General features: G+C 40.5%; 1 protein-coding gene across 1 annotated transcript; it reads right to left on the reverse strand.

Annotated features, from left to right (window-relative positions):
- Positions 1 to 36: 36 nt before the first annotated feature.
- Positions 37 to 17220, reverse strand: ILDR1 (immunoglobulin like domain containing receptor 1). Its single transcript, XM_087721350.1, has 8 exons — positions 16974 to 17220; positions 13685 to 13855; positions 9656 to 9805; positions 8534 to 8653; positions 5409 to 5555; positions 2743 to 2847; positions 1328 to 2145; positions 37 to 287 (listed from the first exon to the last, which is right to left on the reverse strand). Exons 1-8 carry the CDS (start codon positions 17029 to 17031, stop codon positions 246 to 248), a joined length of 1611 nt encoding a protein of 536 aa, XP_087577476.1. The 5' UTR covers positions 17032 to 17220; the 3' UTR covers positions 37 to 245.
- Positions 17221 to 19033: the final 1813 nt, after the last annotated feature.

Below are 19033 nucleotides of genomic sequence, written 5' to 3' on the forward strand. Positions count from 1 at the left end.
CAGACAAGGAAATCATTTACATAATGTTTCAGTATCTGTTTTGTAAAATAAAAAAAATCTTACTGCATTAGTAAGTGTAAGTGCAAAAACGATTAAAAACTTTTAATACAAGAAAGTGCAGTCTGATGGTGATGGAGAAATAAACCTGTTACTGACTGTTGTGAATAATATTAAAAGCCAGAATGAAAATCTGCTCTTCAGTCAGCCACCAAAATCTCATTTTATACAGTAGCAGAGTGAAGAGGCTAAATGATGACACTCATCCCACTGCGAGAACTGCCTTTTTCCTAGAAGAGAGAAAAAAAACTGCTATTAGTAAGAGGCCAGGAAAGATGACAGGTCAGCAGCCATTTATAATGCACTTCATCATTTTAGGAGTACAAGATGCACCAGAATATAAGACACACCAAGATTTTGAAGAGGCAAATTAAAAAAAAAAAGTTTTTGTACTCTGCAAACCTCCCCAAACTGGTCCATTTTTTACCCCCCAAAAGGGCATGAATAGCCTTTGAGAGGCTTGTAGTGTGTTCGGAGGGGGGGGGGAGATGAGCAAAAAAGGGACTTGTCAAAAAAAGGACATGCATAGCCTTTAGGAGGCTTATAGAGTGCTCCTGGGGGCTGGGGAGCCAAAAAAGAGCAAAACAACGGTCCGTTTTTTGCCCTCCCCAGCCCCCAGGAGCACTCTGGAAGCCTTCTAAAGGCTTTGCACAGCCATTTTGCAAAGGGGGGGCGGGTTTCAGGAGGCCAAAAATGCTGTATTCAGTGTATAAGACACATCCAGATTTTCACCCTCTTTTTGAGGGAAAAGGGTGGGTCTTATATGCCGAAAAATATGGTACATTTTGCACTTGTGTTATTTGAAGCCATCCAATCCTTAGCATATTGGAGTGAAGGATGCTCCTTAATAGTTACTGAATTTTGAGCATGTAAAGGAGGTGACAGCACTGAAGAGCTTCTCTTTGATTTGGGTAGAGCACATTATAGAGCTTTACAATATGACAGGCATTGCCAGTTTTTGTGAAGGTCCTGATTATTACTTATAAAGCCCAACATGGCATAGGGCTATTTGAGGCTCCATCTTTCTTTCACTGCTTCTGTTTGCCCCACCAGATCTAGTAGAGGGGACATGCCCTGGATCCCTTCTATCAAATAACAACATCTTGTTGGCCCTTCTAGTTGTGCCCTCTTGACGTCCACATCTCCCCTATGAAGCAATACCTTCCATCTGTATCCCATTCTCTATTTCCTGTCTCTGTTACAGACAAGCATGTATGTTTCAGGATAGAATAATTCAAGTAATCATAAAAGCCATGATATCATAATTTACCGACTGTTCTGTTGACTTGTTGAGTTTCTTGTTCTTGGTTGGGGTAACTTCAACAGAACAATAGCTAGGTGGTTTTTCGTACTGCCAGTCTGAGGAACGATGCTGATATTGAGGCCTACTGTTTTTCCGGGAATAGTCCTGTTCTCCAGAGGAACTCCATGACTCCTCGGAGGATGGTGGAGAATAGCTGCGATGCCGTCGTTGATCCTGGTGAGCAAAGTTATTGTCACGTTGATATGTTCGTCGTTGTGAATGTTGATTTTTTCTCTCGGAATGTTGCTGTCCAGAATACCCTCTTCTTGTCTCAAGATGGGAATCAAAACTATTTCTGCTTCGCGAGGTGGGTACTACATCTGTTGCAGAATTCCGGTATCTACCATGATGGCTGCCATGTCTTTGTGATTCAGTTCTGTTTCTATGCCTATCCCATAGTTCCTGATCATAGCTGAAAGAAGAATCATCATCCAAAGATGAACGATGCCGCCGTCTCCTCTCCTCCCTCTGGTTTACATTTGTGCTGCTCCGAGGTCTTGGAATATGTGTAGATCTCCCTGGTCGTGATGAATTGCTAGATCTCTGAGAGGACGGGATATGCTCAATGATAGGAGGCAACTGGATTACTCTGCGTTCCACAATCTCTGAGCCCAGAGAAGAGAGAATGCTAGGATGTTGACTGCTTCCAACATGATGTGAAGGTAGTATAGGCTGAGACAGATTAAGGTTCCTGATCTCAGATTCAAGGTGATCCAAGAACTTGTTGCTAGCGGGTGCTTGGGCAAATGGAGGCATTAATGGTTGGCTGCTTTGGAGAGATACATCTAAAGAACATAATATAAAATGTTTACATTAATTTCTAGCTACAGGGAGTACCTTTGGATAGAAAAGCAAGATATGAATATCTTAATGATCAAATAACCTTTCTGCTGTTTTGATAGAAGGCTTGCTTCTGAATACAGTACACTTAAAAGTTACATTTGCACAGAGTGCAAAGGATCTCTGCAACACAAGGCACTTTTGTAACACAAGCGGAAAAGGGTAGTTTCTCTCAATTGATTCAGCATTGTGCTTGTCTACGCCCAAGTCTCAAAGGGATCAAAGTTTCTAAAAGTTGTACATAACACTGCAGTATTGGGGTGCAAAAAGCCAATGGCAGGATATTTTCTGATTACATTCAAGTGTAATAGTTACTATTCCGTCCCAGATAGTAAACTGAACATTTAATATTATCTGATCTCCGTGGACAAATAGCTGCAAAAGATTAAAAAACATCCCTTAACCACCCATAAATTTTCTATCACTGTACTGTTGTGCCTCTTGGGAAAGAAGCATTATAATGTCATAGAGGAAACACTCTAAATTAAGTGAAAAACCAAATGCTTCAACAAAGCTTCGACAGCATCTCTTGGGGCTCCTACCTCTCTGCAAAAGTGGGTTTAATTGGTATGAAGATGACTGGGAGTGGTGTGTCATCCATGGAAGAAGTTGTTTAGCTTGTTTCACAAAGTGGTGCCGTTCTAGGACTAGAGAATAGAAAAATAAAATTGATATTATTAGTTTATGGATTTAAATACCCCTCACAGAACTGTCAAGTTGATTGAATAGTTTTGAATTTTGCAGTTACAATAATAAATGATTGTGCTTCAAGGGTAATGGTTATCAGGTTCCTTATCACTTATTTTAAAGTACAGGTAGTCCTTTAGTTTTAGCGATTAGTTTAATAACCATTTGAAGTTAAAATGACACTGAAAAAAAAAGACTTATAAGCAGTTTTCACAGTTAAAACCATTGTACCATCCCCATGGTCACATGATCAAAATTTAGGTGTAGGAATGAGAGGAAAGGTTACATAAAGACATGCACAGCAAACTGACATGATCTCAGTGGCTTTTTACCTTTTAACCTATGAGCTCACCTAGCAGAGACAGGCCGTACCAGGGAGTTATGTGAGATTCAACTCTGGCTGGGATTGACTTAGATATTGACAAATAAAATGTACCAATAAGTTGCTGTTGCTAGCCCTGCTTTTGCTTTGCTTGTTAAAACTGTATAAAAGCCAAATAAACTCTGCGTAAGGCAGACAGACATTTTGGACACCACTGCTGTGATGGATTTCTGAAACCTACATTTAGGTGCTTGGCAACTGGCATGTTTTTATGACAGTTGCACTGTCCTACAAATGATCGCCATTTGTAACCTTTCCAGCTGGCTTCTGATAAGCAAAGTTAAAGGGGGAAGCCAGATTCACTTAACAACTGCTATGATTTGCTTAGCAACTATGGAAAAAAGGTCATAAAATGAGAAGCAATTCACAACTGTCATTTATTAGCAATGAAAATTTTGGGCTCAACTGACTTGGGTGTGTCAAGGATTATCTGTAGATTTAAGATATATTTAAGACACATGATCAAATGTTCACTTTTCACTTTATCAATGTGAAAGTGACAGCTCTTTCAACTTTTGCATTCCAGCCAAAGCCCCTTACATTCCTTTTCACCGGAATCTATCTAATTGAAGAAACAAAGCAATTATGATTAGGCCTCAATTATATGGTAGGAACTGTAGAAAATACAGTCTGGGGTTCTATGACATGTTGGTGGTGAGGGTCCCATGAGAGACTATGAAAACCCCTCCCACAAAAAAAATCATTTTTCAAACTTGGTTACACAATACTAGTGCTCGCAGTGGTGAGAATTTTTATGTATTGTAATTCAGCCACCGGCATTCCACTTTGTTGTCATTGCAAACAATATAAAACATGGGTGGTGTAGAAGTGAATTCTATTGTGAAGTTTTGCAGTTTTTTGAAATTCTTATTGGGAAGTTTTCAGAGGCCTAAACATTATTTCAAGGATTCCTCCAAAGTAGAAAGGCTGGGGAAAAAGCTGTTTTATATACTTAAGGATTGAAGGAAGTCTTACAAAATTTCTGAGGCCTTGGCAACCATTTCTTCTCAGGTCCTTAAACTGTCCACACCATATGCAAGCCCTGCTGCATTTCTTCTTGTGATAATACTACAAACATTCATCACCAAGCAAGTTTTTTTTAAAGCAGACCATTATAAGCTGCCTCGCAGCAGACAAAAGCTCTGATTACCATATGTTTCAGAGTATGACGCACCTTTCCCCCTCAAAATAGAGGGTGAAAATCTGGGTGCATCTTATATACTGAATACAGCATTTTTGGCCTCTTGAAACTCAGTCCTCTTTGCAAAAATGTCCGTGCATGGCCTTTAGCAGGCTTCCAAAGTGCTCCTGGGGACTGGGGAGGGCAAAAATGAGTGAAAATGGGCTGTTTTTTGCTTGCTTTTGTCCCCCCAGCCCCCAGGAACACTCTATAAGCCTTCTAAAGGATAAGCATGCCCCTTTTTTGACAAAAAACACAAATTTTCGCAAAAAAAGGGACGTTATTTGCTCATTTTTGCCCCCCCCCAGCCCCCAGAGCACACCATAAGCCTGCTAAATGCTCCGCATGCCTTTTTTTTTGACAAAAAACAGGCCAGTTTTCACAAAAAATGTGCCGCTTTTGGGAGGTTTGCAGAGTGCAAACACTTTTTTTAAAAAAAAATTACCTCTTCAAAATCTTGGTGCATCTTATAGTCCGAAAAATATGGTGGAGCTACAAATGGCATAAATATGTGGAGAAAGGGAATGGCAAAAAAAACCATGGTTGCAAGACATAGGGATCAAGCTACTAACATTCCCTTCATGCTACTTGTCTATACTTTAAAATCTGCAAAGCTCCTCCTCGTATAGCTGCCTGGATTAGACCAGTGGACACAGAAATTAAAGTCTTTTCTGCAGTGGCTGAGCTTTAATTAGATGAAGTTTACTGTTACTGCTGTTTTTATATGGGATACTTTTTAAAAACACATAAGTGTTTTCCAAATATTTTTTTAAATAGAAAACAACTGGACAAATGAAACATTGAGGGACATTAAATCTGGAAAAAAAGGTATCTTCTTGGCATGATTGTGTTGTATTTCTTTTGGTTCCAACTTCCTGAAGTCACTGAAGTACATATGGAAGCAACATACATTTCACATGTCTCTTTTATGCGTTATGTTTATAAGGATTCTGGATTACCTTTTTCATTGCAGCAGCAACGAGTTGGGCAGCAGGCACATCGCACATGGCAGCAGCAATGCTGTGGGCAGCACTGACACCAGCATATTCCAATTACCATGAAGAGGAGGAGGGCACCAAGGATGATGAAGAGTACTGTAAGCCAATCTGCATCAAGTAAAAGCCCCCCCCCCAATTATTAATCAGTATTCATTGTTTTTTCCATTCCTAGGTCTCTCTCGCAGTCTGAGAGAAAATGTTCCCAATTTTTCCTGATGTTATTTTTCATATCAAGTACTTACATTCAGACAGAATGATTTAAATCTCAGTTCATCCACAACTTTCTGTGTGGTTGTAAAGAAAAGAATGAAACCGATCCCTTTCTTCTTCAATTATACAGTTTAGTATTATTAAAATCAGCTAGTTGGATAAACCAAATTTGAAGGTGTTCACCTAGGTTTTCATGAAAATATCCTGAACATTTATTTATTATGATAATTTACTGCTACCGTATTTTCACGACCATAAGCCGCACCGGATTATAAGCCGCAGTATCAGTTAACGTTAATTTTTCAAACTTTTTTCATATATAAAGCGCACCGGGTTATAAGCCGCACGTTTTTTTTGCAACATTCATCCGTGCGCAACTTTCGCAAACAAATTACTAACGAAATTGCAACATTTGCCACTCCTCGCACTCCGCACTCCATGATACACCCCCCCCGCACCGTTCGTCCAGTAAGGTCGGGGAGGCATTGGGCAGAATTGGGAGGGAGATTTTCAAAGAAGCGCACCAAATATCTCCCGCGAACTGAATCGGTTTTAATAAAGCAATTACCTGCTCAGCTTTAGTTCCCTTTGTGAAAGTTAGAATCCGCAGCTTGAACCCGAGAAACTATTAATCCTTCTCCCATTAAGGGCCCTAATCTTGCCTCTCTTCGCAAAGGAGGCGCCCTCGGTTACATCTCGAGCAATCCATGGTCTCTGCGCCGTTGCCCCGGACGGAAATGTTTTCTGCTGAGCACGCTCGGTAGCCTCTGAGGCTTTTGCCCGTATTCTGCCCTTACTCCAGCGAAAAGAAAGGAGCGAAATGCACGCTAAAGTGCCGGCATGACTTTGAAGGGCTGGCTTGCCGCTTGCCTTCCACGTCGGCCCACGCGGAAGGCAATCCAGTCCTTTCAAAGTCATGCTGGCAGTTTAGAACTCACCCGCCATTCAGCGAAACATGACTTTGAAGTGCTGGCTTGCCACGTTTCCCCGGAGCGCTCGGGCTCCTTCTCTGGGCAGAGTTGGAGCCTTTCCTCCTCCTCCTCCCAATGGAGGGGCGCCCTAAAAAAAAAAAAAGGAGCCAAGCAGTTCCAGAGATGTGAAGGGAAGCTCCGGGCGAGAAAGCGGCTTTCAAAGCTCCGTCGAGCCCCGCGGGTGGATTTGTTTATTATTTGCTCAGGGATCCGGATCCGGGCCACCTGTTCCTCCGGGGGGCAGCCCAAGCCTTTGAGCAGGGAGCGGAGCTTTCTCCCGAAACGGCGCTTCTGCTCCCCTTTGGCACTTCGCTCTGGGAGAAAAATGGAGCGTGACGGACTTTCCAGCGCGTATCAGAAGCTGATCCGGGAGAGCTGGCAGAAAGCGAGCCTTGGTTTCCTTCCCATTTCCCTTCTTTAACCTAAACCCTCCCTCCCCCGCCTCTAAATGCCTTTTCAGGGCATCTGCTCCCTGCTCAGTGCCCTCCAGATGTGCTGGATTACAGGCGCAGTATCAGTTAACGTTAATTTTTCAAACTTTTTTCATATATAAAGCGCACCGGGTTATAAGCCGCACTGCCGGTTTTTGATCAAATTTTAGGATTTTCAGTGCGGCTTATAGTCGTGAAAATACGGTACTATGATTTTAAAATATTTCCTTCCAGGGTTAATTACATATTTCAGCCCTGTTATTATATTTTCTATTGTAATGCTCATAGAAGAGCCAGATGATATTGTTCCAAAGTATCCAAGCAGCAATATACATTTGCATTAATCCACTAAAACAAAAGTTGAAATCATGGACAGATATGGAGAATCATATAGATGACCTTGAAAGAATGAAGTAGCAGTTAATACCGCATGAGCTAAGCCCCGCCAAATAAGCCAACATTAGAAACTTAAAGTAACCATAGACCTCTGAACATCCAGGAATAATCAGTAAGACAGCGCCCAAAGATAGGCTGCTGAGAAAGTGCCTGAAATAGTAGCAGACATGGAAGGAAGATCAAGGAGAGGAAGTGCCATGGCATGGGCTGTATCACTGACAGGTAGCTGAGACGATTGACATTAGGAAATCCTATTAATGGCTGGACTAAAAGATGGCACTGATCATAGCAACTCCAAACAGACACTAAGCCTCCGATTCTGTAGAAGCTAGGGTCTTCCAAACTACATAGGACCTAAGATGCAGAAACAGAACCAGAGACAGTCCAACACACAGTGCCAGGGTGTAAGATGCAGGCAGGAACAGCATACTCTGAACGGCACAATCAAGTAGTTGGCATTGTATGTAGGAACCTCTGCACATTTATGGGTTAGAATATCCCAACTCCAGATGTGAGATTCCAGCTGCTCGGCGGAGCGTTATGCAGGTGCTGTACGTGCCATGCGCATGCACGGAGCATGGGTGGGCGGGCCCTCCGGAGCACCGTACCAGAACAGTACCCGGGCAGGCTCCAGTACGTCCGTACCAGGATGTACTTCCGGCAATTCACCACTAGTGCAAGGAACACTTGGAACGGTGCTCCTAGACGGGGAGAATGGCTTGAATAGATCCCAGAAAGAACACCAGAGCTGTTTGTCCAGAAGAGTACAGTGTTAAGTACAACTAAGAACCCTCAAACTCCCAGACCTCTGGTAGAAAACCTAAGACACATGCCACCCATAGGGATGAGATGTGATTTAAAAAAAAAACATATCCAAAGTTAATTCACACATCCACAGTTAATCAAATGTTGCAATCCAGCTGTATTCATCAGGAATTTCTAACTGAACTTAATAGCATACATCTTGAGGATCACATACAATTCTTGTATTATTTCCATTATTCACTCAAAAACACCATGGTTGGCACCGAAAAAGAGAAAATAATCCTAAAATTTGACCCAAAATGATGCTACATACTCAAAACAATGAGCTTGACTTCTTTGTCTGGATCACCAGTTGTGTCTCCTGGAGCTTCAACGGTACAATAATAGACTCCATTGTCCCACCACATCACCTCGTTAATTACAAGATCTGCTCCTATAAAATGGAAAACAACATAATGAAGCCCCACCAATGTTGGTTTCAGATAATGATCTAAATTTCTGAATAACAAAATAATTATTTTCAACTATAAAAAGTCAACAACTGTAACCCTGAGCAGTGCCCAGGCACCAGTGTAATTGGAGGATTATATTACACTCTGCTAAATTGCATTAATGGAGACAAAGAAAATGATCCTAAGGGAAATTGATTGTACAATGGACATAAAATAGTGCTGAATAATTCTAAGCTGCAGGTAAATTCTTCAGGTAAGAATAAGGTAAATCAGGTAAATTCTTACTGGTAACAATCATTTAAACATCTTATTTTAATCCAATCCCCTTCAAATTATAAATTCAAATGTTGCTACTATAAATATGATGGCGAACCTATGGCACGCGTGTCAGAAATGGCACATAGAGCTATCTCTCTGGGCATGCAAGCTGTTGCCAATTGCTGTTCCTGGTTTTGGTGCGATGGCCAGCTGGTCTTAACATGCACAGGAGCACCAAAACCGGAAAAGCAGCTGCCCGGTGCGCATGCCGAGAAAGTGATCTTCTAGTTTCTGGCACGTGCATGCGCATCAGCCAGCTGGGCTTTGTGTGCTCATGCGTGCCAGAAACTGGAAGACCAGCTGGCGGGTGCTCATGCACCTGGTCTTCCAGGTTCTGGCACGCATGCCCACGCAAACACCAGCTGGCCGGTGCGCATGCGCGTGCTAGAATCTGGAATACGATGTTCCTGATGTGCGCTTGCGCACCGAGCGGCTGCTCTTCTGGTTTCTGGCACATGTGCATACATACATTCCCATTTTAGCACTTGGTGCCAAAAAGGTTTGCCAACACTGGTATATATCATAGTATGATGACAGAATTAAATGAGGATTGCATAAAGCATTAGAAACAAGGAGTGCATACTGTACTACATAATAATACATAACTTATTAGACTATATTGAAAGGGATTTTTGAGGCTGCCAATATATCCAAAAATCACTTACTATTCTGAATTGTGATCTTTCGCTGTCTGTAATCAACACCCAACACTGGTTCATTTTGACCTCTTTTCTGAGCAACAATGCGCACTTCCCGTTGGTTGTCATTGCAGTCATTGGAAGGATCCTGGCCAAGATCTAGGCTTGCCTGATAGGCTGTAAATAAAATGCCAAATTATTTATACTATTTGGGAACCAATGTCCCCACTCTCATTGCACTTTTGTATAATTTCCTTTTAATAGTGGAAGCAGTAGAAAAAAATAGGATTATATTAAGTAACAAAACTTTTTGAAGAAGGTCTTTATGTTCTTTAGGGGTTCTTCAGTTTTGATTTTTAGGTTTGATTGCAGCAAGTTCTAATATTTACAAGAGGTTTAGAAAAACGTCAACTACCATATTTTTCAGAATATAAGACGCACCGGAGTATAAGACACACCAAGGTTTTGAAGAGGCAATTTTTTTAAAGTAGGTAGGTAGAGGAATAGAGAGGGAGAGAAAGAGAGAGAAATAGAGTAGGTAGGTAGGGAGAGAGATAGAGTAGTTAGGTAAGTAGGTAGATAGAGGGATAGAGAGAGAGAAATAGAGAGAGAGAAATAACAGTAGGTAGGTAGGGAGGGAGAGAGAGTGTGTAGGTAGGTAGGTAGAGGGATAGAGAGAGAGAAATAGAAAGAGATTGACAGAGAAATACAGTAGATAGGTAGGGAGAGAGAGAAAGTAATTAGGTAGAGGGATAGAGAGAAAGAGAGAGAAATACAGTAGGTAGGTAGAGAGGAGAGAGAGTAGGTAGGTAGGTAGATGTTTCCAGGTGTATTTATCCATGTGCTGGAGAAGGAAATTGTTGACAATCAGCAGCACCTAAGACTTTGTTTCTGCTGGCACAGCACTTGATCAATGTAATTCTCATCAATCAGTTAAAGAGCTTTCCAAAAGAAAAAAAAGTTTTTGCACTCTGCAAACCTCCCAAAAATGGCCCGTTTTTCACAAAAATGGTCCATTTTTTAAAAAAAGGGACTGGGGGGGGGGTCTTGCAGAGTGCTCCTGGGGGGTGGGGGGCAAAAACGAGCAAAGCACGGCCCATTTTTCATGAAAATACATCTATTTTTCATAAAAAAAAATTGCATGCATAGCCTTATGGAGGTTTATAGAGTGCTGCTGGGGGCTGGAGGGGGAAACGGGCCATTTTTTGCTTATTTCTGCCCTCCCCAGCCCCAGGAGTTCTCTGAAAGCCTCCATTAGGTTATGCACGGCATTTTGGTGAAGGGGCAGGGCTTCGGGAGGCAAAAAACGCTGTATTCGGTGTATAAGATGTACCCAGATTTTCAGCCTCTTTTTTGAGGAAAAAGGTGCGTCTTATACTTTGAAAAATACGGTACTACTTCTGCCTTTTCTGACTACATTAAATTAAAATCTCATTTCCAAAAGTTAGCATTAAAATCTCACTTCAAAAAAACTTCTCACTTCCAAAACATTTGTGCTCATTGCAGAATTAAGCGGTTGGTACAATATCCTTGTTGCTGTTTTTAAAGAAAACAGATAACCAATGATTGGTAATCCTAAACATATCCCAGTGGTGCAAAAAAGGCAGAAGACAACTGAAGTAGGCAGATGTAAACAACTGGTGCGCCAAGCTCATTGGTAGGCAAAAATGGAACAAGAGCTAGCAAACCCGTAACAAAATAAGTCTCTTATGTCTTATAAGCCATACATTTGAAGCATGTTTTACAAAACAAACAATTGATGGGTTCACAGAGCGTATCAAACCACAAACAAGCAAATACATTCTAGAACAGTATGTTCCGTCAACCACACTAATAAAGGCCAAGCTCTTGGGATGGAAATGGAAAATGATGGACCTAGTAAGCTTTTTAAACAATGACCATTATAATTCTAAGTAATAATAAACAATGAGTTTCATTTTAATTGAATTCATTACTTGTATAGTTCTCCTAACTCTGTCTTGGAAATTTTGGATAGAGTTAGGATCCTTTATCTTGTATGTGAGTTGGAAGAGTTTGGAGGGGAATGATTTGCTGGGGGGTGGGTGGAGTAATATTCTGGATATGGAAAGCAGACCCAGATACAGTGGGAAAAAGGGAGGAGGGGCGCGTAGACTGCTCAGATGGAAAGCACTCTTGGTGTCCTCTATGCTTCTACCTTTTACCCCATGTTCTCAACTCTAAGCAACAATCATTAGATTTAAAATAGTTTTAAAATGTTGGCACGTCTTATACACTGAGTATAGCCATTGTTGGCCTCCTGAAGCCTCACCCCCCCAAATCCCATTTTTTGCAAAAACAATCCGTTTTTTGCAAAACCCGAGGTATTTTTGCCTCCCCCCAGCCCCCAGAAGCACTCTGCAGGCTTCAGCAGGGTTGGGGGAAGGCAAAAATGCCCCCGTTTTCTGCAAAAATGGGGCGTGTTTGCCTTCCCCCAGCCCTGCTGAAGCCTCCAGAGTGCTCCTGTGGTTCAGGGAGGACAAACTTACCACTTCAAAATCTTGGTGCGTCTTATACACCAGTGCATCTTATATTCCAAAAAATACAGTATTTTATTTAAAATAAAGCAGATAATTACTGAAGTTATACAACTACTCAATTAATAAAAGGTACAAGCGGGATGTATTATATTGTTTTTTATGATATAAAAACTGGTATACATTTTTGAGCTTAATACCAAAATTTCCACTGTGTTGTATATACCGGCAAATGTTAAAAAAGAGAATAAATAACTCTTACAATAATATAGGTAAATAGTTGACCTTCCCCTTTTTATTTCAGCTGATTTACAACTACTATTGGTATTAGAAACCATACTCTAAATGTATTTACTATGCAGCATAATATATGGAATTTATTCTTGCTTAAATTTAAACTTTTGTTATGTATATTTAATGTTAATTTCATCGTTGTTGCATATTCCCAAAAATTAAGTTTCCAATCATACATTGCTGTATGCAATGTATCTTAATAAATTGGTGGTTTTTTATGTTTTTTTGTGATTAAATTTAATAAAAATGTAATTTCATTTTGATCCCTAAAATTCTCTGAATAAGAGATTTTCCCCCCAATACAGATAGTCCTCAACTTACGACAATTGAGCCCAAAATTTCTGTTAAGTGAGACATTTGTTAACTGAGTTTTGTCCCATTTTACAGCCTTTCTTTCCACAGTTGTTAAGTAAATCACTGCAGTTGTTAATAATACAATTAAGTGAATCTGGCTTCCTAGTTGATTTTGCATGTCAGACGATAGCAAAAGTTGATCACACGACCTTGGGATACAGCAACGGTCATAAAAATGAACCAGTTGCTAAGCAATTGAATTTTGATCACATGATCATGGGGATGCTGCAAAGGTGGTAACTGTGAAAAACAGTCACAAATCACTTTTTTCAGTGCCGTTGTAACTTTGAACGGTCACTAAATGAACTTTGTAAGTCGAGGACTACCTGTACTTAGGGAATTTTCTACATATCCACCACATACAATAGACTGTTTCTTCTGTTTAATAGCATTTTCAACATTTATTACTATGTTCTCTATTTTGTCAATTATTGACAAAGTTGAATACTACTTGTAAAAAATTTATACCAGTTCTCTCTCAAACAATAGCTTGGAGTACATTTTATAGGTGTTCTATCATTCTTCCCACCGCCGAATTGGGGCTATTTCTTTGAAATGTTGCATCTAATTTGTCATGTATGTTTTGTCATATCGTATCCAACTAAGCAGCATAGTAAATGGTTGATTCTACATAGGCATTTCAAATTCTGTCATTTCTTTTTAATGTCATCCTCATTTTTGAGCTCAGATCTTTTTCTTTGAGCAGTTTGTTGATGCATCAGCCATGATATATTCCAGGGGAACTATTTGGAGATTTTATACATGGAAAATAAAATCTATTTCTGTCAGTCCTGGAAGCCATCTTTTTCTTTGCTTCTTTAGTTGGGGGTTTATTTTGAACCCTGGCATTTCTTTCCTTATATCATGCTAGATAGTAATCCGTGACTGATCCATAGAAGAAGTACGTACTCACCAATAGTATAGTAATCAAGAATGGGATCCTTGCAAAAAGATTTATAGCGCCAAGTAACAACTACATCCTGCAGTGGTGCTGAAGTACTATAGTCACATCGGAGGATCACAGATGCAAATAAAGTTGTATATCTCTCAGTATCTGGCACTGTCACGAGAACAGAGAAACAACCTGTACAGGTGCAAACACAAACATCACATTGTACTCTGGGATATTAATTGAATATTATAGTTGCAGACTAGGAAAGAGATGTGAAGAAGATAAAGTGGAAGTGAAGTCAGTTTTAGCGTCTGCAAAAAAAGAAGCTTCAAGGGTTTTGTCTCCAAATATTTGTCAGGTTCAAGAAATCAGGAACCAGCATAGGGTTCAAAAGTACCTACAAATTTATTTCCCTCTACCTATACACAAGAATCTGATTTACTAATGGTGAAGGCAAATTGGTGCTATATAAGAGACAAAGGGCTTCAAGCTGGGTTGGACATAGATCTCTTTCACTCCAGACTGATGATGCATTTGACCCCACCCCCAGGCTCAGCCTGCTCATCTCCTACAATATTTCCTACAGAAAAATCTAACAGCAATATGGAATAGCTGTGACATCTTTGAAATCACCACTTGATCTTATAGTATAGGTTTTTTGCTACACTGCAAATGCATAAAGGAGTCATTGCAAAATCTTCCTGGTTCCTGGGATCCCCCAAGCCTGATAACATAGCCAGGTCTTGAAACTTGAAGAATGTTGAAAGGGAAGGAGCTATTTGGGAGAGAAAGATACCATAAGGTGGGCACCGCAGCAGAGAAGGCCTGCCTCCTGGGATCACCAAATGTGATTTGCTAGTAGATGGGATTTACAACATGCCTTTTCTGCCAGACCTGATGGGGCAGGCAAATGTGATCAGGCAAAGGCAGTCCCTCAAATAACCTATGCAATGAAGGTCAAAACTAGCACCTTTAAAGGTCAAAATTAGCACCTTGAATTGGATCCCAAAGCAAATTAATAACCAATGCAGGCAGATCAGAGGTGTAATATGTATCATTCTAGGGGCACACTGAAAAGGGAATGTGTTAAACTTGCAATGTCTTAAAAGATCAGAAAAGTATTGATCCACACTGCCCAGAGTCATAAAGTATGAATTGGGTTTTTTTATAATCTTTTCAAGTAAAATAAATTATCAATACTTATAGTGTTATATTAGATATACCAATTATCCAGGGGTGAAATTCAGCAGGTTCTGATATGATCTGGAGAACTGGTAGTGGAAAATTTTAGTAGTTTTGAGAACCAGCAAATACTACCTCTGGCTGGTCCCAGAATGGGGTAGGAATGGAGATTTTGCAGTATCCTTTCCCTGCCATGCCCACCAAGCCATGCCCACAGAACCGGTAGTAAAAAAAATTGAATTTTACCACCGCTATTATCTTAGCTATAATCCAGTTGAACTCACTATCACATAGGTATACGAGATAACATAAAATAAATATGCCAGTATGAAAGCTATCACAGTACTTATGATAACATAATATAAATATATGCTGCCTTAAGTGGAATAACTCAAATAGTACTGACTACAGAGAGTAGAAAGAGCATTTCATTTTATTTCAGCAGTTTTGTTCCTTTGAATTCCAAACAGAACTTAAAAGTAATTCTATATAAGAATTATTAAAGTAATTTCTCAGTTATGTAGAATGCTTCCTCTATCCCATAGAGTCTGTGGGCTACACTGCCCTTTTGCATTGGAGTGGCTATTACAGCTGTTGAACTGGAACATCTGCATGCCTCAATAGCCTAGTCTTTACATATTATTGAATCTGTTACATTTGGAGAGCAAATGTATTATACCTTCAGGGAAGTGTTTATGAATTGGGGAAAATATTTTTCAAGGTGGGGCTAAAAAAACCCCATTATGAAGATTGCTCTGTACATTATTATTGTAGACTGGAACATGATTTGAAAACCAGTACCAAAAATAGAACATGTCTCCTTTCTAGACACTGTTCATCTACCTGCATTCTTCTCTATTGAAACTACAGCTATTGTAAGACATAATTGTATAACATCTGAAGGACCTCAGGCCTCCACATATTATCCAAGAAGTCAATTGCGTAAAGAATATCTTTGAAAGAATAGAGTATAGTAACACTCTCTTTAGGCTGAGATGGAAGTCCATCCATAGACTAATGTTATTTAGTGATTTATAGAACTTTCTGTATCATTTAACCATTGCTATGGTAACAAATTATCAACAAACATAGATTTTATATCACAACAGCTCGGGCTTGATGATATTATAAGACACTATTGAGGAAATGACACCTCAAAAGATCTCTGTAGGAACTCTGAAAAAAATTGTAGCTGTTAGTCTTCTGTGGTCAGTGCTCTAATATGATAATAGTCAGAAAGAAGTCATTTTTCAAAGCTCTTCCATTCTCTTGATATTTCTCTCAGTATGGAAGAAAGTACCTAATCTTTGAAACTGACATATTTTGTTTTCCTACCACTTGGCAAAGCACAATATCTTGAGACATATTCTAATCGCATTAGCCACCACCAAACTTTTAAACTATGTTTTATACAAACTCCTTTGCATGCTGTGTTTGCAAATATGATTGTAAGCAAGAATTTGTGAGAAACAGGACATATAAAAGTGATGCATGTACATTAGGAGAGTATGTGACTTTAGTTATTTCACTTTTGGGGAAGCCTAGACTTTAAACAAATTACTGTATTGTCCTCTAGTGAAAAGTTTCACCCAGGAGCAATAATAGTTAAAACAAAATAAACTGCACACATACTGTATTTCTGTGAATCCAAAGTTATGCATTCAGTTCACAATTTTCATCTAAAGAAAAATTACTATATATGAATTTCTAACAATTTTCACTTAGACAAAACTTCTACACCTATGTAGTACTGTATACAAATCTCTACATACAGGCAAGTTTACAACTGAAATATAGGGAGATGACATTAACCAGATCTCTAGTTCCTAGTCAAACCTCTTCCAGCCCCCAAACTTTACAAATTTTACATCAGCAAACATTTCCTTCTTTCAAGGAAAGTTTAAACAATTTAAAACAGTTGAGAAATAGCTGAACACGGTTGATCAATGGCTCAGCCTCCAGGCTGTCTGATGAGGAAATTGGTTTTAAAAAAATAAACAAGCGGGGAAGAACCAGGTAAGGAGACACTAGAGCAGGGGGTTCAATTTACTAGCTAAAAGCAAGAGAAAAGATCGAGGTTACTCCGTTCCGTTTAGCTACCAGCTTCTCTCCCCTCTTGTTGACTCACCTGTCGAGGTGAGGCCGATAAAAAGCGCTTGAAATCGCCACTGCCAGATCCAGGCCATGGCGTCTCCTCCCACTTGCCCGGAGCCTCTAGGTAAACCTCAGCTCTCCTTTCCCTAACTCCTAATTCCACGAATTTTCTTCTGTTTTCCCGCAGCCGAAGGAGGGAGCCTCGAACCTTTCTCCCGGGGGAGGAGCGGCCCAGCGCAAGCAAGCACCCACTTCCTCCGTTCAGACTTCTCTGGCACCTGTTGCTGAGGCGCTTTCCCATTCCCTGTAGGTGCACTCCGCGGCGAATACCTGCAGGTGCCGCGCTCGCCCTAAGGCTCCCTCCTTCCTTGAAGCTTGCTGGGAAAGCCTGAGCAGAGACCTCTGCTGGATCGCACCAAAGGGCGCCGTCCATTAATCTGCTCCAACTACGGCTAGCCCGATGCCGAAGAGAAGGTAGCGAGCAAGATTGGAATGCAATAGCACCGTCCTCGCTTGCTGCTTCTCCCTATATTGGAATTTATGCCGGCGGTGTTCTCGTATAAGGAATAAGGAACTGGACCGCGGCTATTAAATTAACACGATCGTCTCAGTTAGAGCGACCCCATAAACCATACGCCAATTACACTAGTTGTAGGGTCTCCTGCTTGAGCGGAGGTGGAGTGGACTAGATGACTATAAAGTCCCTTCCAACTCTGTTAATCTGTTAAATAGGAATCACATAAGGCGATGAGTCGCAAACTGTATGGATCCAACTATTATATCTGATGCTAATTACTATGTCAGTTCTGATTCTTTATTTTCTCCCCTTTCCATCTTTCTAATATCGCCTTATATAAGCAGAAATTGGATGGTATGTGGACACAAGGTTGCGCCCTTAGTGTTGAATAAACTGGTGTTAACTCCTTTGAAAATTATTCCGAATACTGGCATTTAAACAAAAAGGTATGTGTGTGTGGGTAGACATATCATCAACATGCACATATTTTAGCTTACTGTGCCCAAGGGGACGTTTTATTGACTAGGCATGCATTTGTAAGAGATTGTGGCCCGATCCCATCTACTGGATCTTTTCAATCCAGAAACACTGATCTTTTGAAAACTTGATAATTGTCCTTAACAGAAAACTGGACAGTTTGGTGGGGTTTTGCTGCGGCGAATATAATATTTTCTCAGCTACCATAAAGCGTTACACTTGCCATTAACCTAGTAAAATTAAAAAATACAATTGCCAGCGCAGAGTTGCAGCAGCCGCGCCTTTGGCAACTGTAGAAGAAATGAGTTCATTTGCTTGATCCTCCCGCCCCTCTTTTAAGTTTCCAGCATGGTTTTAACTAAGTGTAGAAATCAACAGGTGCAGCTTTCTCCCATCACTGCAATTTGCATTGCTGAGTATTGTACAGCTCCTGAAAGTTTACAAGCCTGTCTGCTGGAAAATGGCGGCAACCCCCGTGGGAAATGGGGATTTAGAAACGAGCCGTTCCATTTTTAGGAATGTGTTGGAATTTTTTTTAATCCCGTTCAGCCAGTTAAAACTGGAAGACTTCGGTAGTCGGCGTAACAAATACAAAGAATAACAAATTGAGTAATAAGCATCCTCTTTTTAACGCGCTGTTAAAGAGGAAACTTTTGAATGCGGAAGCATTTTTGGATTAATCAAATAACAGCCTCCGCGGTTCTCTAAATCTCAAGGAAGGGAGTAGCGGTCGGCGATTATGGGAGTTACAGTCCAGCAAAAGTAGAAAGCAAGCAAGGAGATGCTCAATCCACAAACTGATTGTTATTTGGCTTGTATTCCTCAATCTTCAATTTATCGCCACCATGGTCTATGGAGAGTCTCAGTCATTCAGGTGCTGGTTGTCCCAAAGGTGGTCCAGCGGCCTCTTGAAAAAAGCTCCTTTGGGACTATCGCCGCCATTCCAAACCTGCTTATGTTTCTTCCGTCTCCTTCCTGTACAAAATGACTTCCTACGTCCACCAGTTAATACAGAAGTAAAGTTTACAAATACCGAATCGCTACGGGGAAAATACCCACTAAAGCCACCACTAGGATCCTATTACTCCACGCAGGCGCCT

Source organism: Thamnophis sirtalis, unplaced genomic scaffold (genome assembly GCF_051295495.1).
Source record: "Thamnophis sirtalis isolate CommonGarterSnake01/CBP01778 unplaced genomic scaffold, rThaSir2_p1.2 scaffold_8, whole genome shotgun sequence".
Lineage (NCBI taxonomy): Eukaryota > Metazoa > Chordata > Lepidosauria > Squamata > Natricidae > Thamnophis > Thamnophis sirtalis.

Coding starts and splice junctions, on each gene's coding strand:
- ILDR1 (XM_087721350.1), bottom strand. CDS start 17,031: ATGGCCTGGATCTGGCAGTGGCGATTTCAAGCGCTTTTTATCGGCCTC. Junction 8,654..9,655: donor AAAGATCACAATTCAGAATA/GTAAGTGATTTT, acceptor TCCATTTTATAG/GAGCAGATCTTGTAATTAAC. Junction 2,146..2,742: donor AAACCCACTTTTGCAGAGAG/GTAGGAGCCCCA, acceptor TATGTTCTTTAG/ATGTATCTCTCCAAAGCAGC.